Below are 24,132 nucleotides of genomic sequence, written 5' to 3'. Positions count from 1 at the left end.
TTTCACGGGTAACCTCGTTGTCACATGTCACTAATGTTCCCAGGTAAATAAATTCGTTGACTACTTCAAATGTTTCCCCATCTAGCACCACCGCAGCACCAACCTCCAACGGACTACCACGCTCTCTGCCAGCCACTATGTATTTCGTTTTTAGTTTATGACAAGCCCTAATCTCGCAGCTTTCCTCCTGAGAGCTCCGACTTCTTCCACAGCGCTACGGTTGATACCAATGATGTCGATATCGTCCGCAACACCGAGAAGCATGTGCGACTTCGTAATGATGGTGCCGCTTCTCTGCACACCAGCCCTCCGTATAGCACCTTCCAATGCGATGTTGAACAATAAGTTCAACAGCCCGTCACCCTGCTTCAAACCATCTAACGTCACGAACGAGTCCGATTTTTTTTTTATTTGTTAGGGAATTATAATTACGCTGTCCATTGATGTGAACTTTTGTAATAAAGTCTGAAGTCTATGAACAGATGGTGCGTCTGCAAGTTGTATTCTCGAAATTTATCGAGGATTTGTCGCAAGGTAAACATTTGGTCCGTCGTGGAGCGTCCCCCTCGAAAACCGCATTGGTACTCGCCAACAAAGGTCTCCTGCAACGGCCTCAGTCTGTGGAACAGGATGCGGGAGAGAATTTCGTACACGGTATTGAGAAGAGTTATGCCCCGATAATTGCTACAGTCCAGGCGATGGCCTTTTTTGTAGATCGGGTATATGAGACCCTCCAACCAGTCCGAGGGCAATTCTTCATCAGACCACACTCTCAGCATGATCCGATGGATGGCACGATACAGCTGTTCGCTCCCGACTTTGAATAGTTCGGCGGGAATGCCGTCCTTCCCGGCTGCCTTGCAGTTTCTCAGCTCTTTCACTGCTTTCTTCAACTCGTCCAAGGATGGTGGATCCACAGCTTGACCATCATTCTCAATAGTCATCCTGCTCCTTTCGACTCCACTGTTTCCCTCACCGTACAACAGCACACTGAAGTGTTCCTTCCAATGCCTGGCCACCTCTGTTTTATCGGTTATCAGGTTCCCCTCCCTATCGTTGCACATGACAGGGGCTGACAAGTTTCGATTCCTGATACCGTTGACCTTCTTGTAGAAGCTCCTCGCATCGTGCCTGGAGAAGCAACCTTCCGCCTCCGCAAGAATACGCTCCCAATGCTGTCGTTTCTTCCGGCGATGGAGTCTCTTTTCAGCGGCTCTTGCATCGTCGTCGATGAGTCAACGGACATAAAAGCAACAAAAACTTTGGAAATGGTGTTAAGAATGTGCGTTGAAGATCAACAACGTAACATTAAGGTACGTGACGAGTTCTATGCCGCAGTAGCACTTGGTGCTGCTGATCATAAAAGTATCTACAACGCGATTATTGACCAATTTCATAAGGACGAAATTCCTTACAAGGATCGTTTGAAAGGATTTGCGTCTGACGGCGCTGCAGTGATGATGAGGGTCTCTAATTCAGTAATGCGTTTGCTGAAACTTGATTGTCCGAATTTAATAGTGATAAAGTGTACATGTCATTCATTGGCATTGTGCGCGAGCTACGCATGTGAGAAAATTCCAGATTATCTTGAACATCTTTTGAGAGATATATATAGCTACATTTACATTAGTCCAAAACGAACTAGCAAATTCGAAAAGATTCAGGAAATATTAGAACTCAAACCTCTTAAAATCCTACATCCGTCTGCCACCCGATGGCTTTCGTTGGAGGCTGTAGTAAAAAGGTGTATTGCTCGTTTTCCCGAGTTGATTTTGTTCTTCAAATTCCAATATAATATCGACAAAAACCAAACTGCCTACAGCATTTTAAAATACCTTGAAGATTCAATGACCAAACCCCTGTTGCTTTTTTTGGAATATATTTTGCACCGAATCAGTAGAATTAATCGCTTATCCCAAGCAGCAAAATTTTTTTTCGATTATGAACTTTGTGCATCACAGCAACAAATTCTTATGCGAAATTAAGTTGCAGTTACATCTCAGTTTCTTATACAATGACGAAAAAAGCGCAGGAGGTGGAGCCAATTGCAACATTTTCGTTGTTTCAACACAAGTTTCAAGAATGAAACAGCAATGTGCATGAACTAATGCATGGAATTTGATAACAACATGGTAAATGCTGCATGGTAAAATTTTAGCTACGAAGATGCATCGTAGCAGCAACTAGGGCGCAATAGAAACTTCATGGCGTTGTGGTAATATTGTAAAATGGCAAATGATCAGAATGGAAAAAGATTGTCCGTATAGCGATTTATCTTCGATTATTTCCAGAAATTTGAGGATTCAACTCCAGTTATCAATTTCTATTCACTTTTCTCGTTTGTACTATTTACGTCATTTACTGTAGAAACACTTGCAAGTTCATGGCTCAGTTTTGAATATTGCTTCCCTTATCATGCTAATGGTCATTACCAGTTTTAATTTTGCTTCTTCAATTCATCAGTACCTCAGCGTGATAATGAAATTCAAAGCAATTTATCATATTTCGTTTGAGAGACCCACACTTTTTGGACGGCTTCTAGTCCAAGTACCCAAATATTACAACGCAGTAAATAACCTCATCTCAAAAACAAATATAAGGCGAACGATCGAACAAAAGTTGCTGTTACATGGCTTCAGAACATGACAGCAACTTTTAGAAGTATTTTTGTTTGTTTGTTTTTTGTATCACGCAAGCATCACGTTGGCAACCTATATGCTCCACCCACTAGATCTATTCAGTGAAAGTTAGGTTTTCAAATGCCGTTTACACGTTACAACAACAAATCCAACCTCGCGAATTACGTTGTTGGTGTGAAGATTTTTGAAGCAGCGATGCAACTTCAGTTGTTGCTTGTTTCTTTACAATTTCATCATAGTAACAAAAAATGTTTCTTGAAACCCCGGAATTTCATTACTGCAACAAAAAATCACAATTTATTTATTTATTATGTTTCAATTGTTGCTTGGGATTCCAGGCTGAAAAACCTGAATTTACAATACTGCACGACGAACTTAAGGACTTCTATATAACGATTCTTACTGACGTTTGTAAGGAATCTTGCGTAATATCCATGTCGGAGGCAAATGCTGCTGATTTCGAGAAATACCTGAAAAGCAGTGAGTGCATCTATGTTAGAATGGCAGCAGATCAAGAAATTAAAACAATGAGCGCCGAAAAGCAGGAAATTTTCAAAAATATTTGTCGTAGTTTCTTCGCGGAGCTCATCAAGCAGATGAGAAAAAGGTTCGATTTAATGGTCCTACCCTTAAAGCTGTCTCGATGCTGAATCCAAAGAATATTTGCAATCTAGCGAGCACCAATAACATTTTGGAAGCGTTTCCAGGGATCTAAGATGGGGATTTACAAGAGCTTGAAAACGAATTCCGTGCTTTGAGAGTGAAATTGCTCCGGAAAGAAATCATGGTGACAAAAAACGAACATGTAACATGTATGAGAATTCTTCGGATACGAAACCTTTGACTTTAACCGTTTTGTGCTCGAAATTTTTATATCTGTTGTGATTTTCATTTGATTTTGATGGCACCAAAAGATCCATTAACATATCTACTTTCAAATTAGCGTGAGCGGTACCTAAGAATTCTCTCATTCCCGAAAATCCGATATTCCGAAAACTGAGGAATTTCATGAATATTTGGACAAGGTCAAATACTATCCAATAATGGCATTTTCGGAACCGGGATAATGCCATTAGACCGGAAAACGACCTCAGTCACCATTTTGAATTCTGAAAAGGTGACTTCCAGACTCTGGGAAATAAAAATATCTGGCCGAATACCTCCCAATATGAGTATTTCCGGAATCTAAATGATGCCCAGAGACCAAAAGGATACTTCAGGCGACATTTTGGAATTTAAAATGGCGTCTGGGTCGTTATCCGGTCTCTGGGTATCATCCCGATTCCGGAAATACCCATATCGGATGATATTCGACCATTCTAGGCCTTTTGCCAGAAACCGGAAGTCGCTATATTGAATTCAAAATGGCGTCTGGAGTTGATTAATGGTCTCTGGGTATCATTACGCATCCCGAAATACTCATTTTGGGAGGTGTTCGGCCAGATTTTGTTATTATTCGGACACCGGAAGTCACCATTAAGGAAATTAAAATGGCGTCTGAGGTCGTTTTCCGGTTCCGACGCATCATCCCGGAAGCCTCTCTGGAATCTATTCCGGAAGGACCATTTTAAAGCCATATCACTTAAAACCTCAAAAGCTAGCAAATGGCCTGTGGAAGTAAGTTTAAGAAGTTTGAACCATTAATTGTGAGATTCTGTTCAAATATGCATATAATTCCCCAGTTTCGGAATATATCGGAATATTTTTCGGGACACTGCTAGTAGATAAGTTGATAAGTTACTGAATCTTTTGGTGCTACAAATCAAGTATCGAATGAAAATTGCAAAAGTTACAAGTACTTTAATTTGGGGTACCCAAGAATTCCGTCGAGCACATAACGGTTGATGTGAAAGGTTTCGTATCCTAAGAATTCTCCTAGCACGATTCTCCTCCAAGAATCCTAGCTTCATAGACAGGGCATTCCTGAAGATTCCTTTTTCAGAATTCCTCATCGAGGATGCTTCACGATTTCAATGTGAGGAATCCTAGGGAATCCGGAAGATTCTCATTACACGATTCTCATTCAAGAGTCCTTGCACCGAGGGCAGGATTTACGATTGTGGGGGCCCGGGGCCCAGTTATAGTGGGGGGCCCAAAATAAAACAAAACTGTTTTTTATCGTACGAGTTAAAAGCATTTATTTGCTATTGAAAAATTACCAAAAATTTGTTAGAATTTTTTCTTAAGCTCTATTTAGAGTTCCAAGCGAAGTGAAAATCTCATACAACATGTTCATTTTTTCACGCTCGTGAAAAATGTAACCTGAAAAAAAAATTCACTTCGCTTGGAACTGTAAACAAATTCGATCCAGCGAAATCGATGGTTGTGGATCTCATCTTTTTCACTTGGGTTTATTTCTTTCACGGATGCAAGCGCTAGTGAAAAAAGGAGCAGCAAGCGAAAACTTGCGTGCGTTTCTATTCTGTCAGTTGCAGCCAATTTTCACTTCGCTCGGAGTGTAAACTCGTGAGTTTCACTTCACTTAAACTGTAAACTGCAGGGTGGTGAAATACCTGCGTGTTCCACAAACGGGTTTTCACGACAGATTTCGCAAGCGAAAATTTACGCTTTTTCACTTGTCAAATTTTTCACTTCGCTTGGAACTGTAAACTATGCTTTACGAGTTTTTTTGCAGAAAACTTATTAATTAAATAATCAACATTCAACTTCTTCAGTTTACTCATACTCGAAACTTAATAATGCTAAGTTTGACTGCCTTTCATTCTTCACAGTCGCACGCAACCTATTTTTAATAAGTTTTATCTTCAAGTTTTTTTCTTGATACCTGAAAAAAAAAACTACCGCAATTTGAAAAAAAAAACGATCCACAGGCAAAAATTTGCACACAATTTGAGAAAGACGGCGCAAATATAAGACGACTCTGACAATATAGAAACTAGGAAAAAACTACACACATCTGCAGGTCAATAAAATCTGCACACGAGCTCAGAAAATCTGCATTTTGAAAAGCACATCTGGTATCCCTGATTCGGACAAGTAAGCAAAAGCAATGCATTAAAAAAACTTGTGGGTTATTTTCTTTCTTTGCTTTACCTCCCAAAGCTCTAGAGTTAAAGTTTGGCCGACTGTCACTGAAAAGTTCCAATCAAACAGTCAACAGTTTTTTCATCATAGTTTTAACATTGCTGATGTTCGATTGGAACGAGTTTTGACAGTTCGATTGGCGCTTTTAGTGACAGTCGGCTAAACTTTAACTCTAGGCGTTTAATGCGCGCTGGTTCGATTCAAATGGTATGTTAATGTGTGTCATTCCAAGAGAATCCAAGGTGAACTCTTATGGATGTCGTTGTGATATTGGCGCTCGCGAAAAAATAACACTGAAGGAAAGTGTAAGATTGAAATGGTCTGTTCAAATTTTCTTACTGTAAATCGAACTTTTGATTAAATCTCATTTTTAAAGAGAAAAATCTTTTTGTCAATTTTTGGGGGCCCTAAAAATGTGGGGGCCCGGGCCCCCCATAAATCCGGCTCTGCTTGCACCATAGACAGGGCATTCCTTAGGATTCCTTTTTCAGAATTCCTCATCCAGGACGCTTCACGATATACTTAAAAAATTACTTCTAATCCTAGTGCGAGGAAGGTGATAGTCGAATCCGGTGGAGACACTGTTGAAAACACGTTGTAGTCCGATGAGAGTTCCGTTTGCCCCATAGTTTGTGCGACGAAAAGGAACTCGTAGAAAAGGGATGTTTCGAACAATTTGGGAATTCACGTTTATGTCGATATTACCCAGAAGTACAGCACAGTCAGTTCGCGCCATGAGGGTGTCGGCAATTACCATAGCGCGCGAGAGATCCCGTCTTATTTGCAAAGAGTCGAGACCGATGAGCTGTGCCCGATTTTCGTAACTTGGCAACTGGTGAGGATCACTCCATGGTAGATGACGAAGAGCGAAACGAACAAATCTTCGTTGAATTGCCTCGATTCTATTAACAACATTGAGGTTATGAGGGTTCCACACTGCCGAACAGTATTCTAGCGTCGAGCGGACTAATGAGCAATATAAGCTTTTTAAACAGGACACGTCTTTAAAATTCTTGGCCATTCTCATAATTAGTCCTAAATTTCGAGAAGCTTTAGCAACAGTGTAGCATATATGCTCCTTGAATGTGAGTTGACAATCGATCCAGACTCCCAAATCCTTCACGCATCCTTCTCGTTTAATTGGTACTGCACCCAAGTGATAGTTGAACATTATAGGCCGCTTTTTCCTGGTCAGCGAAATCACAGAACATTTATCAGAGTTCAAAGTCATCCTATTTATATCACACCATTTAGCAAAATTTTTCAAACTCATGTTGTAAATTGAGAGCATCTTCTGAGCATCTGACTTCGGCATATATTTTCATGTCTTCAGCAAAAGATAACCTGGGACCGTCAAGGACGCAATTGACATCATTAAAGTATAAAAAGAAAATTAACGGCCCAAGATGACTACCTTGTGGAATTCCGAAAGCAGCATGAAATTTTTTCGATCGGTTGTCTCCGATTTTAACAGCGATGCGACGGTCCGCAAGATATGACTGAAGCCAACCGTTGCACAGAATGCGGTATCACGAATGATAGCAGGAAAACACTTCATCTTTTATGTTTTACGTTCTTCCTTATTCGCCCTCTCTCTCTACAATATTACCGAACTCATATCTCGTGACGAGACGAGTTTCCCGTTTTGCTAGATGCTGCTCTCTCTAAACCTGCTTCTCTTTTCTATATTCTCAACGTTCACATGTTTTCTCGGGTCTGAAACCCCGAAACCCGACCATATATAATATGAGGCTCGAACGCTGCAGGCAATATTATGCATATGTAGTGAGCAAAAAGGCCCTGAGACGGCTCCTACATAAATAAAGGGCCAATATTGCTTAAATGCGATTCGACGCTAACGTAAGAACTATCACAATAAACGCGAACACTGACGGGACACGACGAGTGATCAGACAAGATAGTTATTGCTTTTACGGTGTCGGGCTACATATTGCTCATTGACAAGACGAGATCCCATTTTTTTTCTTCATCTATAGTTTATTTGACACGGCACAAATACAATTCAATGTTTAACGGCGCCAATTATATCTGGTAGCTTACTTTCTAAAGTATCTTAATAACTAAAAGCAAAGTTTTTATCCTCGCTGCCGACTACGACCTGAAACTAAATCTAACTTAAAGCTAGAATATTTTGCATTAAAAGCACAGGTTTGCTGTTTGATGGTTTTCATTGCCATAGGTAAGCAGCATATTAAATTTGTTCCGCTGCTGGGCCAAGATATTACGGACTGGCATATTGGGTTGTTTCCATCGGGCCTTGAGAGTATCGTGCGGGTCTGATTGTTGTTTCCGGATCCGGGGTCTTAACGTGTTCTTGTCGTTTGGTTGGATGTAGGCGGAAGGGGATAGGACTAAACTGGGGCGTGGATGGATTTCAGGAAAACGTATATAAGGGACATGTAGGAAGACGAGATCCCATGGACAACTGGATAAAACTCTCGTACATTCAATCACACATCTTCCACTTGACAACAGGGAGAGAGTAGTTTCCAGCTCACTCTCAAAATCGTTTTCTATGCTGCTTGGAATTGAACAACTGTTGAGGCATTCGCTCGCTCGACAGTTTAAGAGGCGTTTTCGCTATCGTAGAACTCTTCTGGATTACGTTTTAATCTATTGGCAGCACCAAAGGTTATTGTGTTTGGTGGTAGGTAGGAAGGTCTACTACCCCGGGAAAAAACTCCTTGGGAATCAGTCATAACGCTCCTTGTTCTCCTTTCTTTCTGAAGATTTGTCCATGGTGACAATTGTTGACGAAGTACTTAAAATAAAGTCCGATTTCGCACGCGTTTAAATTTTGACTAGAAGATCGATTCGAAATGATGGTTGCAGAATGTATAATGTAAGTATCAGCGGTTGCAGCATTGTTCGAAAGTTTCCTTCCAGTTATTTTAAGATCCCTGATGATTTATCGCTTGATGAGATTGACGATGTATCCACGGCTCCATACACGCTTAATGTTTGCTTGTTGTTTTAAAAGTAAAAACGAAACGTTTTCTATCTTGTAATAAATTTGTAACTTAAAGAGCAATAAGACTTATCTCCAGTCAAGTAACAATACATACTGCCGTGTATTTTGCGAACGTCACTAGTGAATTCGTTTGTTCGTCATTCGCATACGGAGTAGAGCCTTCGTATGCTTCTTAAATGGATCTGTAAACTAAAGTGACGTAAAATGAGCTAATGGTCAAAATAGTGGCGTTTTCAATTAGACATTTGAGGCTGGGACGCTACGGGAGAAATACTGCATATGTGTGATTGGAGAACCTCAATGTGGCGTAAACACTGTCGTTAATTTTGTTACATTCGGTTTGTTGTTCCTCGCCTTATTTCGTTAGACCAATCCAAATAGAGGGATCTCGTCCATCGGAATCATGAACAGTTTTTACTTGTTTTAACAATATGTTTGTTTGACACGGCACAATACATACAATGTTAAACGGAGCCAACTAAATCTTATCTCTAGAGTATCTTATAGACTAAAGCAAATTTTTCATCCTCGCTGCCGACTACGAGCCCAAACTAAATCTAGGACTAGAACTAGCATGGTTTTTTTTCGATGGTTCAAATTGTTGGGGTTGTTAAATGGGTACACTTATGCTTTTCAAATAGCCGTAGATCAACATCATGTATGAAGTGTTCCGCTGGGCCAAGAGAGTTTTTACTTTTGTAGTGAAGGTTAGAATGATTCTTCTCCTTTCTCCTTTCACTGAAGCTTAGATAATATTTTCGAATTTGAATTGTCAAAAACAACACACGAAAACACGAATAGTAAAGCCTGTAGTACACTCTTTGACCGAGCGTCAAATATTTGTCTCTTTTTGACAGATAAAAATTTGGTCAAGGGTAATTATTTGTAACTCTCCGATTTTAACATGGGGCAAACACGGGCAAACAACAACCATGATGTCAAATAAATTTGACCATTATGTCAGAAGGTCAAATATTTGACCATTAGACAAAGAGTGTACTACAGGCTTAAGACTAGCACCCAGACAAAATTGCACAGAATGAGGCCTACTGGAATTGCCAAAACGAGTGCCGTCGAAGAATAGCGAGAGGGGTGGCTCGTCGCGTCCGTGGGTTTATCGGTGGGACAGATGCACAGTGGTTCGAATTGTATGACAAGGGCGGTCATAAATAATTTTTTTACAGTGTTGCTCTTGAAAACTACTGAAATCGACAGAATTGGGTGTGTCTTGACTATAACAAACTTTTCTGGGACTGCCATCATCCAACTTGTTTCAATTTTCTAGCATTGCCATTATTATTATTATTATTATTTATTATTATTTATTTCTACCATTTATCTGACCAATGTCTTAATAAATATTACAATATTAGAGTTAAGTTCATAAAATGTTCGTTCTTTTAATCTTCTGCACGAATTTCTTCACGGATTCGTTGAAGTCAAACAAGTGCTCAACACAAGCAAATGCTCTTACACAGGCGGTGACGGGCTCATTATAACCGAACGATGTGCGATGAAAAGGGGTCTGCAGAAATCCAGTTGAACGCAGAGCGCGTTGTGATGCACGAAAGTTCACGAGAGACAAAAGCTTCGGTGAGTCGATTTCTCCATGGAGTAATTTAGCTATAAACACAGCTTGATGCAATCGGCGACGGTGCTCAAGTGTATCAATTCCGATCAAGCGGCAGCGATCTGGATACGGAGGTAAGTTAGCAGGATCACGCCAGGGGAGCTCACGTAATGCAATTCGGGCGAAGCGTTTTTGGATACGCTCAATCCGCAAGTTCCAAGTAAGTTGGTGAGGAAACCAAACCAGATTGCAGTTCTCGACTAGTGGGCGAACTAATGAACAGTAAAGCGCTCTTAGGCAGTGCGGATCATTAAAATCACGGGCGAGTTTAGATATGAAACCAAGCTGGCGTGTAGCTTTCGAAATTATCGTTGCGTGATGTAGGTGGAATGTAAGTTTAGTGTCAAGAAGAACACCTAGATCCCTTACATGATCAACCCTCCTTAGTTCCAATCCGTCGATGCGATAGTCGAAGATAACAGGGTTTAAAATACGATGGAAGGTTATAACTTCGCATTTGGTTATACTAACCACAAGCCAGTTTTTTCGACACCAGCTGGTAAATACATTCAAAAAATTTTGTAGACGACGGCAGTCTTCGATAGTTCGAACTTCCAGAAACAACTTCAAATCATCTGCATACACCAGCTTGCAGCCATCACCCAGCAGCAGTGTCACGTCATTGAAAAAAAGTGCAAATAGCAAGGGCCCCATATTACTTCCTTGGGGAACTCCTGACTTGTTAGTAAACTGCGATGAAATACTAGAACCCAGTTTTACGCGTAGAACTCTTCCTCGTAAATACGAGCTCAACCATGCAACGAGCTGGTGGGAGGCACCAAGGCGTGAGATTTTACGCAGGAGTATTGAGTGGTCCAAACGATCGAAAGCCGCTTTGAGGTCGGTGTATATCGCATCAACTTGAGCTTTTTGTTCCATCTGTGAGATGCAAGACGAAGTGAACTCCAACAAATTGGTACAGACTGAGCGGCCCGGCATAAATCCATGCTGAGTGGTTGAAATATAGTGCTTAGTGCAGGAGAGCATATAACCGCTTACTATGATCTCGAATAGCTTAGACCCAGCAGAAAGGCTAGTGATGCCACGATAATTTCTAACGTTTTGCCGGTCGCCGGATTTTAAAACGGGAAACATCAGCGACTGCTTCCAAACTGCAGGAAACTTTCCTTGCGTAAAAGACTTGTTAAAAATGTGGCATAACGGAACAGCAAGAGTGGTAGCACAACGACTAAAAACAACAGCAGGAATTCCATCAGGACCTGCCGAATATGACCGTTTCAATTTTTTTGCTGCAGCCAATACCATATCGGTCGTAATCGTAAAGGTACTTAGGTCGACTAAACCGGGGGGAACACCAGATGCCGCTGATTCAGCCTCGGAGTCAGAGGCAGCTTCATCAGCAAAAACGGAAGCGAAGAACTTTGCAAACAGCTCACATGACTCGGATTCCGATGTTGATTCATCATTGTCGAAACGTACATTCACAGGTACGGAAGAACATTTCCTTTTGGTGTTAACGAAGTTCCAAAAGTTTCGCGGATTCCTTCGAAGGTCGGTCTGCACCCGTAGCACATATGACCTGTACAGTGTGCGATTCAAACGACGATATTCATCACTATGACGTTTAAAATCAGACTTCGTAAGCGCAGTTTTCAATCGGCGATATTTGCGCTGAGAGCTATTCTTTAGCCGTTTCAATTCACGTAACCAAAGAGTTCCCCAAGCAGGTGAATTAGGGCGCTTCACAAAAGGCAGATTAGAATGTAACCACTGAACAATTACATCACAAAAACGGTGAGTCAATTCGTCAATATCGGTGCAGGTTAGCAGACTCTCCCAATCGAAGTTTAATAAATAATCAGACAGCGCAGCAAAATCTATCCTACGATAATTTAGCGATCTATTTCCTACCTCAACACGTGCACGAGCTATATCACTACTGCAAGTGACAGGCAAAGTAATAGTGAGGGGCGGATGGTGTAGATCGACAGGAAGCAGTGGCACAACGCTGCGTTCAGTCGATACTCTGCAATCAGATGGACAAAACACTAAGTCGAGTATGCGCCCTAGATGGTTTCGCTGGAGATTTGTTTGGCATAAATTGTAGAAATCCATGCCGTCTACCAATGTAGCACTAGCTGCAGGGAGATGAGCTGAAATAACGGCAGAGTCGACAGTCCATTCTAGTCGAGGTTGATTGAAATCGCCACAGATCAGTACGATACTGTTATCACCTCTTTTATCGTACAGCTCACCCACAGAAGCGATGTGCTTCTCGATGACGTCAACTTTGTGACTTCTGTCTGGCGGAATATATACACCGCACAGTAGCAGCTTCGTTCCTCTTATTGTGGTGCTAACACATACTTGCTCTAAACAGTTACCATTCACCGTCTCGATCAATGAGCTAGCATGACAATGTGCCACCGCAATTAATACTCCACCAAAGCTAGATTTGTTACTGTTCTGGGAGCTGCGGTCACAACGAAACACGTTGAATGATGATCCAAAAAGCTGATTAGAATTGATCCGATCGTCCAAGCCAGTTTCAGTTAGAATTATAATGTCAAGATTACAGTCACGGGTAGCCAGAAATAGCTCATCAATTTTTGTACGCAGTCCGCGCACATTCTGGTAGGCGATTTGGATTCCGCTTTCATTAATGACGTCACGCTGCAACACAGCATTATTCAGTGCAAAAGAGTTAGAACTAACAGACAGATACTCGCCTCTGGTGGAAACCCGAAGGTTCCCACCGTCCACAAAAGTACGCATTAAATCTATATCACATCCGTCCTGAGTCGTCGGTACGAGTTTTTTGGTTGGTCAATAAACTCGCGGAATAGTAAGCCTGCGGGCCACGAAGCTGCATTCAGAGCTCGATCCTTCAATTCGGGATCCAAGCTAACTTTGAAAGAAACGAAGGACAGTGTGGTGACATCTTTGTCCTTGGGTACAAGCCGTATAACTTCTACAGAATCGGGAACATCCAAGCAGCGAGAAACAATTTTCTGAATGTCATTATTCGAGGCAAGCGGATTTAAACCCGAAAGATACAGCCAAAATTTATTCGAAACGGCAGCCGGGAGAATAGAAGGAACAGAAAGATCACTCAAATTTATTTCTTTTGTTCCACAGTCTGGAGCAGCCGGGATGGATGGCTCGCGCTCATCTCGTCGACGTTTTGCACTTCGTCTTGTTGGCCAATCCGGCGTGTCGCATAGAGACGGTGTAGCGGGGGGCGGTTTTGGCCTAGTAGCAAAATTATCAATTTTATTGCTCAATGCTTCAACAACACCGCACAGCTGTTGAAACTGCGCGGACAGATCAGGCTGAGCGAGTGGCTGTGGCTGAGCGAGTGGCTTATTTTGCATGCATAATAGGGTGCTACTCGAATATAGGGAAAAGTTTGACCATTGAATTGCGAAATATGGCAGCTTTCAAAAGATTTGCCGTCTCAAAAAAAGTCATTATGCAAAATTTAAGCACAATTTGGTTTCGTTAAGTGAACCCTCGAAGCGATCAAAGTTTGATTTTTCTTCTTTTACGTTATTCTTCTGGAATAACTTAAAAATAGTTGATATTTTCTCAGAAACCTCCCGTATTTCAACACCAAATATCAAAATTCGAATACAGACAACTGTTTAAGAACAAATTTGTAAATTTGAGCTGAATGTACTACAACCCTTCTAAGAAACTATGTAAAGAGTATGAAATACAAACGAAAAAGTAACCATCTTTAGCCGCTTGTCATCGACTAAGATGCAAATATATGCAGCTGGAACCTTTAACAAATCTTTTTTGTGTCCTAAATCTGTCGTTTGGTGGTAATTTGGTGAAAGTATCTCGCGCGGAACACATTTAAAAATTTACATGAATTTAAGTATGATAGTGCTCTTTGACTTTATTACTACGTTCTCTCTTATGACTTATTATGATTACAGTCTAGCACATACCTGTCCAAACAACACCGCAATAGCAAAACAAACCTGTTTTCTCAAGGCTCGTGTCCAAAATAAACAGATGAAGCAACTGAATTTGTTCTACAGCGGATATGTACGCAATGTTAAAAAACGCGTCTGTTTAAGTTGATTTTGCAAGTGTAAAACACCTTCCCTTATCACGTGCTCAAAAATAAACTGTTCATAAAATAGGCCAACAAAAACAGCTTTTTTGCATTCTCAGGCTTATAACCGATCCATCAAATCCAGATAACCAGAAAACAAAAAAGTTTTTTTTTAATTTTTGACCTATAAGCGAACCACTGTGAGATGTAACGCCGGTATGGTTATCTTTTTGTCACTTCCGTCATGTTTAATATGTGCCCGTTTTATGTTTCTCATAAAAGTACTATCTGATTTTATATATTATACAAAGAAAATACCAAACAAGTAAGAATTTCACGTACGTCAATTTCAAACTGGATTTTATGGGTAATGTGGTTATCCGGAATGTAATAAAAACCGATACTCCGGATAATAGAGTTCGATTCGTAATAGAATGGGACGATGATAAATCAGTGAAATTCCCAATACTAAATGTTGGAAGTGTTTTGTAAACTGTTTTTGTTCATCACAACGTGCATCTCGTCGTGCGACAATAACAAAAGCGACAATTCCCTAGCTTGATATCGATTTCTGCACCATCATGCTGCAAAAATGTACAGGTAAAGTTGCTCGTAGTTTGCATACGACTTTGTCAGGTTGGAGGTGGGTGTAGCACTTTTTATGCCATATATGTAAATAAAATTTATTGGTTAGATGGATCGCAAACCCTTTCTAGGAGGTTAAAAATTCTTGTGAATACAATGTTGCTATGTTTTATAGCTGCAGGGTAAGTTAATTTCCAACTAAAAAACGAAACGGTCGTACAATTTGCTGCTATAAATGCAGATCGGTGAACGTAGTGAATTGAATAATAACAGTGCATATTCACGTTTACAAGGGTCTGGAAAGTATGTTACCGAACAGCCTTCCAATAATCAAAAGCATTGTTAGCCGCAGTTATTCCACCTTCCGAAGACGATTCACATACCGTGACAAATCGAACCGAAATCAGCCAGAAGAAGTAGTTAATCCTCCAAATTCGATTTACTGGCTATCCGTTTGATCTAACCCATCGTGCACAATTACACAAACAGTTTTCGAAAAATTCCACATTTAATTGAGTATGAAAGTTTCAAATCGAATTTTCATCCATTCTGTTTGATTTAAAGATTTTCATTTTTCAATCGTTTGATGTTTCATGCTTGGTGGCTACCACCGTCGCGTAATTCGATTTTAAAATTTTCGCTTCTCTAGGTCCTCTATCAAAGGGATCGCGCTTCGTTTACGCTCTTGTTTATCAATTTTGGTGGATTACCCCGTAGGAGCCGTACGCTTTATTCGCCCAGCAGGACACGAGAGGCCCAGCCGGGTTGAGCGGTTTGATTGAAACGGCGCAATTAATTTGGACCAACGACGACTGGTTCAGTTACGGGTTGTTTCTTTGTTTTCGTGATTTAAAACCTTCACTAGGGGCGAAGCTGCCGTTGCCTCGGACAGGTGAATAATGGCAATGCTTTCACTTAACATGATTAGACTGTTTTAGTTTTTTATTATTATTTTCAGAAAATGGTTTTCGGTCCTCTTGGCTAATGGTTGCATCAATCAAACATTTTAACGGCCGTCCATCCTTTAAAGTTTTAATTTTATTAGTTTACCAATGCACGTGAATTCGGATGGTCCGTCGACTCCGGTGGAATTCGTTATAACCGCTCTATGTAAGACGGCACATGATAAAGAAGTTGGTTTCGTTCGGTAATTTTCAAAACAAACCGTATTTGCATGACAAAACCTGCTGCTTCATTTATCACTGATCGCACTCGGTTGGGCTGTTAGGCTTATGAAACTACCTAGCAGTAGTATAATTTACCGGAAAGAGGAGAACTTTTCGCCACAATAAACTTTATCCTCGTTTATTTTTCTGAAGGCAAACGTAAGAAATAACCCAAAAGCTGTCACCATTGTTAGCTGGAATTGGATAGTCAAAGTAGTTTCAGGAAAAGAAATATTCCCGAAGAAAACTAACCGCCACCGGCCATTATTGGTAATTTATTCTTTTCAGCGGACGCGGCTGGTGCTCAGATATTTTTCGGGCGCAAGCTGACTGGTCAGTTAGTGTAAAATAATGTGTTCCTTTCGGCGTCTGTCGCCTTCCGGGCGCGTCCAGCACCGCATCGGGTCTTTAGCGTTTGCAGAATGATACTGACCGGCCAGCAACACCCGCTCGGGGAAGGGAAGGTCGTTGACTAGTTGCCGCTGTGGAATAAGATGTAGGTACCTACTGACGAGGTGATATCATGCATCGGTTGGCAGCGCTGCTGAGGGACACCCGCGTTCGCTGGCTTGTAAAGACTGGAAGCGACTCTTCGATGGAATGTGAGGAATGCTGTCGCTGTGATGCTGTATTACAAATGAAGCAGCTGCGTAGGAGAACGGTCGGTTCCATTGTTGAGAGGTGGGATGTTATAATCGTAGAATATAAAATTCTCGGATCGTAACTTCCGGTTTATTCGGGGGATGAAATGTTACGGGAATTTTAGGTTGATAGAAAACTGTTTTGCAATATTATTGCGAGCAGCAAAAATAGGATACAAAATGGATAATAATATGATGTATACATGCACATACATTCTGTAAAATTTTTACCTTTCAACTTTTGAGGATGGTTGAAGAACGCTCTCTTCAACCCAATCATTGTTTATTCAACCACAAAACCGAGGTGAAGAAGGCTCGGCTCAAGAATTCGCCACATTATACATTACTTTACTCATCTCTCGTACCTCGCTACGAAAGCAGTAGTCAAGCAAAATAATTTCCTCCACAGTGCAGACTGCATCGGAAATTTTCTTTCCGCTAACGCCACGCCGCGCCGCCGCATCTCCGAGTTATAAATGAGTCAGGCTTAAACAGTAGTAACGACCACCGATCAAATTGATCCTGCTTAAATCAATAAATTTATACGCCCAGCGAGCCTGACGCTATTCATCTGATTATGAGAAACCTTTAATCAAATGCAATCAAATTAGTCGCGCTTCTGGTTGTCCGGACTGGTTGCGGTTTGCTGGCGGGAACCCGTTTTGGGGCGGAGAAGAATTCCATTTTCAATTTTCCCCGTTTGCTCGTGACTGCCGCCGAAGATTTATGCATTTATTGTTTTACGACATTTTTCTGCTCTGAAGCCCTGACTTAGGTGTCCACATGAGACCGTATTCTAGGGTGGCAATAAATCTGTAATTTTGTGCTTCGTTAGATCAACAAAAACTCGAGAAGCGGTCAAAGTAAAAGGTTTCTGTGGTTTTAAATTGGCAACATATCTCGTTATTAAATTTATTTTAATTCAAGCTCTGCCTCCCCCCTAGCGGCCGTGTGTGCTTGCACGATTCCTTAAGTCCTCGTCATTGGGATCGTTTTCGAGCTGATTGAACTTTCCCAATCGCTTTGACATGAAGGAATAAAAATCATCGTGTAAGAGCAGTAGCAATAGGATTTGTGCTTCACTTTTCAAACTGCTTTCAATGCTGGCACTAGCGCTGCTGGCAGGCACATGAGCGCATCGAGGAGCAATCGTGATCAAATGCTTACCGTGTGTTCGATTTGATTCTGCAAACAAGCCCAGTTTTTCTAGTATGCTATACGAACCGAACTGATTGTGGACCGAAGCAGCAGCAGGGGTAGAAGAGACTTCCACGGAATCAAGCACTCTCATCGGGGTATCAGCAGCAGTGGCAGCAGTAGCTGAACAACAGCGGCAGGGCAGCAGTAAATATTCAACTCGGTTTCCAATGGAACTCAAAAAAAAGCTGCAAGCGAGCTACATTTTCCACTCTCAGGGGATTATCAAATTTCGAAGCATGCTTCAGTAGAGGAAAATAATGAACGTGAAGCTAGTATAGCATCGAGCAGGAGAAAAAGAGTGGAATGAAAATGTGCTACACATATCCACTGCCAGCTAAGAGTTCATCGTGTGTATGATTCGGGCTGCACTGCAAATCTGCTGACAGTCGTTGTTGTAAAAGCGGAACGAATTGCGGAGATGCACTTGAAAATTTTAATCGGCAAATAGTGCGGTTATTTTCTCCGTGGTGAGTACAAAAATCCGAGTTTGCTGGATGTATCAAGAAGCTGCACCTGAGTATACTTCCAGGATAACACAAGATGTATATGATTATATCTGAAATAGACTGAACTAAAATATAATTAATTTAGTTCTAAATACTGCACTTATAGAGAAAAAAAAAACCAATAGAGAGTTGGTGAACTTTTTTCTTTTACAACTATTTGATAACGAAACTAATTCTATAAAGACTTTTATTTCCATAACGATTTGTATGTAATCTCAACTACCGTATAAACTCACTTAATTTGTGTGACCATCGCTCAGCAAATTTTATTGATTTCAACTGCATACAAGAAGTAATACAGGTGATTATTGTGTTGGCCTTAAATTTTCATATTGAGCCAAAAATGGTAAAACAATGTAATTCTAACATTGGTTTAATATCGCTGATGAACAAAAAACAACCAAGAATGGCAAAAAAAGATTCTGAAGGTGGTTTAATCGCTAAAATTTCTTTTTAATTGCTTTATATTCTATTATACCCTTGAAGTCTACCAAAAAAAAAGCAATCAAATGATTACCAAAACAAAACAAAGAAAACGCTTTCGAAGCCCTTAAAGGTTGAAAAATGAGTGAGGTTATTCTCAACTTCTTCTGAAAATTGCCATTTTTAACAACAGAGAAGGTAGATTTAACATTAAATTCGGTCCACAATCACTTCAAACCATTCCTAAAACATCACAACTGCCAGCAAAGGCACGAATATAAGAAAAATTTTCAATGTGACAACCCTAAAGACCCATCAACTCGATTAAAAGAGCGAAATGGTTGATATGGTTACAGGTTCGAGCTTAAACAACCGAAAACTCTTTCTGTATATCAGATAATGAAAATATATTATCAAAAATGCACTCCGTTTCGAATCACTGAAAGAATCAATAGTGACATCAGTACGACTGCCTTGTAGAACGGTCGCATTTTACCAACAGTCTTAGGCTACCGAGAGATATTAGAAACTTTTCGCTTTCAACAGGTAATCTTTTTAAAGAGTTCCTGTTGCATCGCAAAATATTGAATTTGTTGTGACGTTTAACGTTTAATGTGTGAATTTGTGTTGACAAAATTTGTATAAACTGAAAGTGAAGTGAAAATTGTCCTGACATGCCAGGACGAACCAAAAAAGCTCGCTTTGATGTGGCTACAAGAAAACGTGATTCAGAAACCAAGAGGGTTGAAATTCTTTCTTCTATTGGTGATCAAGAATTTGAAGCTTCTCTTCTGAGCAAAATGCCCGTATGAAGAAAGCTGAAGCTCCACCTATTGTGGTGATAGTTGCAAAGCTTCTCGTTCAGAACTTTCATCATTTTTTTCTGATGTAAAAGGTCATTTTCAAGTCGGCCGCCGAGGCGAAATCCGTATTTTGGCCGAATCCTCTGGAGGCCATAAACATCTATTACAGTATTTGACTGAAAAGGTTTACAAATTTTATACCTATGATACCAAAAACGAGAGACCGTTCAAGGCTGTTTTTGAAGGTTGTTTGACAGAATTACCTGGTTTTTCCCCCAACCAAGTAATTTTGACCAAACGCAAAAATTAATAATACTGGAATACACCCGGAAAACTTTTTGGTACATTTTGATCGTAACAAAGTAAGTACTTCGAAATTTTTTAAAAAAAGTACGTGTTTTATTCAACGTGCGAATAAAGTGGAAAAACTTTAAGAGGCATGGAGGCATATGACAACAAAAGGCATGATTTGTGGTGACTCTTCTCGCACAAAGGACATCTGCCCTGTAAAATAGGGCCACTGGAAATTTCAAATGTGTAAATTTTGGGGGTAAACACAAATCAAATTCCTTTGATTGTTCTGTTAAGACATAAATTATTTCCTCTAGACAGCGTAGGTATTCAAAACAACCTGCTGTAAATAATATTGAAGCAGGTAATCAAAAAACTTTCAATACTGTTCAGGCAACAGCCAGCCTTTCCTGTAACTAGTGTGTCTGTAGGTAATATTTCAAACTTAGAAAACAATAAATTGAAAACAAATAATCCTGTTCAAGCACCACAAGGCATTTCATACGCTAGTGCCTTTCAGGTAAAATTTCGAATTCAAACAGCAACAAGCCTTTCGTGTTTGGTGCTGAAAATTCAGCCAGTATTGATTTAGGTAGTCCAACTTTCGAGAAGATTGACTACCTACAGCAATCCATGCTGCAGTCAATGTCCGCTCTGTTGAGCTGTAACTCGATGTACGACGCTGTTCAAGTAGGTGTAAAATTTACAACTGATATTGTTATGATTTTTTCAACTTTTTAACAGTCCATATAACAGTACAGATTGCAGTTGTGACTGAAATGCTTTTAAAGCCTTCCATTAAACTAAAAAAAGAAACCCTAACTATATAGTTCACAGGTTCGATAGTATTGATGTTGCCGAAGGTGGAGTTGTAATAGTTATCCACCGTCGAATAAAACATCGTGTTTTGCCCCATCTTGAAATGAAGGTTATCGAATGTTTGGGAATAGAAATCGAAACCAATATTGGCATTTTATTTATAGCCGCAGTGTATTTACCTTTCCAATGCACTGGTGAGCAGAACATTTCAAGGGAGATTTACAAAAACCAAGTTTTTTATCATGGGTGATTTTAATGCAAAACATCGATCGTGGAATAATGCACAAAGCAGTTCCAATAGAAAAATGTTGTTTAACGATTGCTCTGCTGGGTTTTATTCAGTTTGATTTCCAGATGGTCCTACATGTTATTCTTCTATAAGAAATCCATCTGCAATTGATTTGGTAGCAACAAATCAAAGTTATTCATGCAGTGATTTATTAACCCATGCTGATTTTGATTCTGATCATCTTTCATAGCTTTTTCCATACCCCGTGAAGCTGTTTTCAATTCCAATAGGTCTGTGTTTAGTTATTACAAGGTCAGTTGGGATCGATATCGTACCACGATCGAAGAAAGCTTGAATTGTTTTACAAAATAGTGCTGACATTGACGGAGTATTAAATGATTTGTGCCGTTTGATTCTCAATACTAGGAAATCATCATTTCCTAAGGCAAGAGTGAAATATAATACACCAATTATTGATTTCATTTTTCAATATAATACACCTATGAGCTTCAACTTCTTGTACGTTTGAAGAACATACGGAGACTTCAATATCAAAGATCCCGTGATCCTGCTTTAAAAGTTGTTTTTAAAGATTTACAAACGGAAATTAAACATAGATTCACACTCTTACGAAATGAAGATTTCATGAGAGAAGTTGAACAACTAAAACTATATTCCAAACCTTTCTGGAAGCTTTCGGTTCTTAAGACACCTTCAAAGCCCATTCCAGTCCTCAAAGGTGGTGAACACATATTTCTTACGAATGAACAAGCATGCAGTTCGAGAGTGTTCATTATTTCAATTTGAACGTAATGAGTCCTATTGAAAATAAAGTATTACAAAAGTTTGTTTTGCATTCAAAGATGACCAGATGATTCAGTTTCTGGAAAACAACCAAAATAACTGAATACCACCCATTATTGGTCTTTCCAGAATCAGATAAATGCCAGAAAAACAGCGGAAAATGACCGAATACCATCCAATGGGGATATTTCAAGAAAAAAAGGAGATATACAGAAGCCAAAAGTCAGTCGTTTATCTTTTGACCTTGATTATATCCTATGTTTTAAATTATTTAATTAAACACAAAAAGTGGGCGAGACGAAGTTTGCCGGGTCAGCTAGTGTAGTTATAAGAAAAACTTACTGTGAGATGAACAAAACTCAAAATTCCATTACAAATGTGCATACCTCATGTCTTTTTCATCGAAACTCCATATTTTCTTTTCATTATGGCTTCAAATACATAATGTCTAGAATAAACTAACACAGTAGTTTTAGAGTAACTTAGACAAGGAATCTAGGAATAATAGAGGAACTGCTCCATTATTCTTCTCAGCCCGTATATTCATCTCATTCAACATGGAAACACAATTGAAAACAGTAAAAAATGCAAATTTTCTTCTCAAACCAATCTGCTAATCCATGGAATGGATTCTTCTTAGTTCACTTTAGATTCCTCATAAAGTAGAATCCTCAAAAACTCACTTAAAAGCACTAATTTTGATATTATAGTCGGGCATCTCAACTCATTTAATTCATACACCTACCTCAGAAAACAAAATCCGCGCATCGTTCTATACGGCTACAACGAGACTCGTTCAGCAGCCAACCAAAGTTTTTTCATCACTAGCGGACCACTTTTTATTTTAATCACTAAACAAAATCACTCACTACACTAAGAATACTTTATTCTTTGAAATGTTCACCTCAAATTTCCTAAAACAAGCTTGAATTAGCAGAAATATATGAGATGAATTTCTACAATTCCTAAATTTCAACTCTATGTATTTCCACCTATTTTCACTGCGTTGAAGAAAATTAAAAGTTGCCAATCAGTTTCTGTTAATACGAAAAAATCATACGAAAAACGTTAAATTATTCCGACATAATTGACATAAATCGACAGCACTGCAGTGGTTACCTAGGTTACCACTTTTGCACGTAAACAACTTCAGCGGGTATCTAGGTAATCATTATTCATGATAATGTGTGTTTATTCATGATAATGTGATTCATTCATGATTAATTGAGCAGTTATTTAAGTTTTAAGATGGATATGGAAGCGTTGTGAAAAATGGTGTAAAGGATAAATCCTACTAAGTTCACTAAATATACAATGCTGAACGATTTCATAGGAGCACGTTAGTGTATTTTGTTTATTTGTTCAATGATTTCGTGAAAATTGGGGCTTAATCCGTGCATTCTTCGTGAATATCGGCTTATTGAGATGAATAATGGAGCAGTTTCCCTATGTGTTTTCATTTGTAATGGAATTATTTGTAAATTCTTCGGGCATTCTGGCCAAGGATAGATCCAGAATTGCCTTAATCTTTAATCAAGCAACACGTGAAAAAGGACTGGGGTGCCAAACATAAACAAATAGAAATATTTTACTTCTATTTAAGATAATTAAGGAAGTTTTTTGCCTTTCTCCTAGAAAGGTATAGCAATCACTTGCAAAACCGAAAGTATAAAAGTGCTCCAAAGGGCCGAATGGCATATATCACTCGACTCAGCTCGACGAGCTGAGCATATTTTGTATATGTGTGTGTATGTGCAGATTTTTATTCTTACTCACTTTTCTTAGAGATGGCTGGACCGATTTTCATGAAATTAATTGCAAATGAAAGGTCTCTTTGTTCCATAAGAACCTATTCAATTTCATTGTAATCGGGTTTTTAGTTTAGAGGTTATGTTTTAAAATGTAAAAATCATGAAACATCATTATCTCAAAAACTACACAACCGATTTGAACAAAATTGATTTCAAATGAACGGGCTACCTAAATTATCCTCAAATTTTGAATTTCATAGAGATTGAACTTGTGGTTCAAAAGTTATGACAAGAAACGTGTTTTGAAGACTACTTAATCTTACTCATGTTCTCAGAGATGGCTGAACCGATTTTCATAAAATTGGTGTCAAACGGAAGGTCTAGTTGCCCCATAAGACCTTATTGATTTGTTTTGCAATCGGACTATTACTTTCCCTGTTATGTTTAAAAATGTGAAATCCAGCTATGAAAAGGTACATATTCCAAAGACTACTTGAACTGACAAAATTAGTGTCAACCAATAAGTCTAGCTGCCTCGTAACACCCTATTAAATTTTACTGTAATCGGACTGTAACTTCGT

General features: G+C 39.6%; 1 protein-coding gene across 1 annotated transcript; it reads right to left on the bottom strand.

Moving 5' to 3' along the window:
- Positions 1–11,400: 11,400 nt before the first annotated feature.
- Positions 11,401–13,042, bottom strand: LOC129716712 (uncharacterized). The gene is made up of 3 exons (XM_055666545.1): positions 12,983–13,042; positions 11,570–12,940; positions 11,401–11,526 (listed from the first exon to the last, which is right to left on the bottom strand). Exons 1-3 carry the CDS (start codon positions 13,040–13,042, stop codon positions 11,401–11,403), a joined length of 1,557 nt encoding a protein of 518 aa, XP_055522520.1.
- Between the last annotated feature and the right edge of the window lie 11,090 nt (positions 13,043–24,132).

Source organism: Wyeomyia smithii, chromosome 1 (assembly GCF_029784165.1).
Source record: "Wyeomyia smithii strain HCP4-BCI-WySm-NY-G18 chromosome 1, ASM2978416v1, whole genome shotgun sequence".
In the NCBI taxonomy this organism is placed as follows: domain Eukaryota; kingdom Metazoa; phylum Arthropoda; class Insecta; order Diptera; family Culicidae; genus Wyeomyia; species Wyeomyia smithii.
This window is presented reverse-complemented; position numbering and strand designations above follow the sequence as displayed.

What these genes read in the sequence shown, in the direction of transcription:
- LOC129716712 (XM_055666545.1), bottom strand. Translation starts at nt 13,042, where the DNA reads ATGCGTACTTTTGTGGACGGTGGGAACCTTCGGGTTTCCACCAGAGGC. An exon ending in CCAGAGGCGAGTATCTGTCT is followed by an intron (nt 12,941 to 12,982) that starts GTTAGTTCTAAC and finishes GCTGTGTTGCAG; the next exon opens with CGTGACGTCATTAATGAAAG. An exon ending in TTACGATTACGACCGATATG is followed by an intron (nt 11,527 to 11,569) that starts GTATTGGCTGCA and finishes CATATTCGGCAG; the next exon opens with GTCCTGATGGAATTCCTGCT.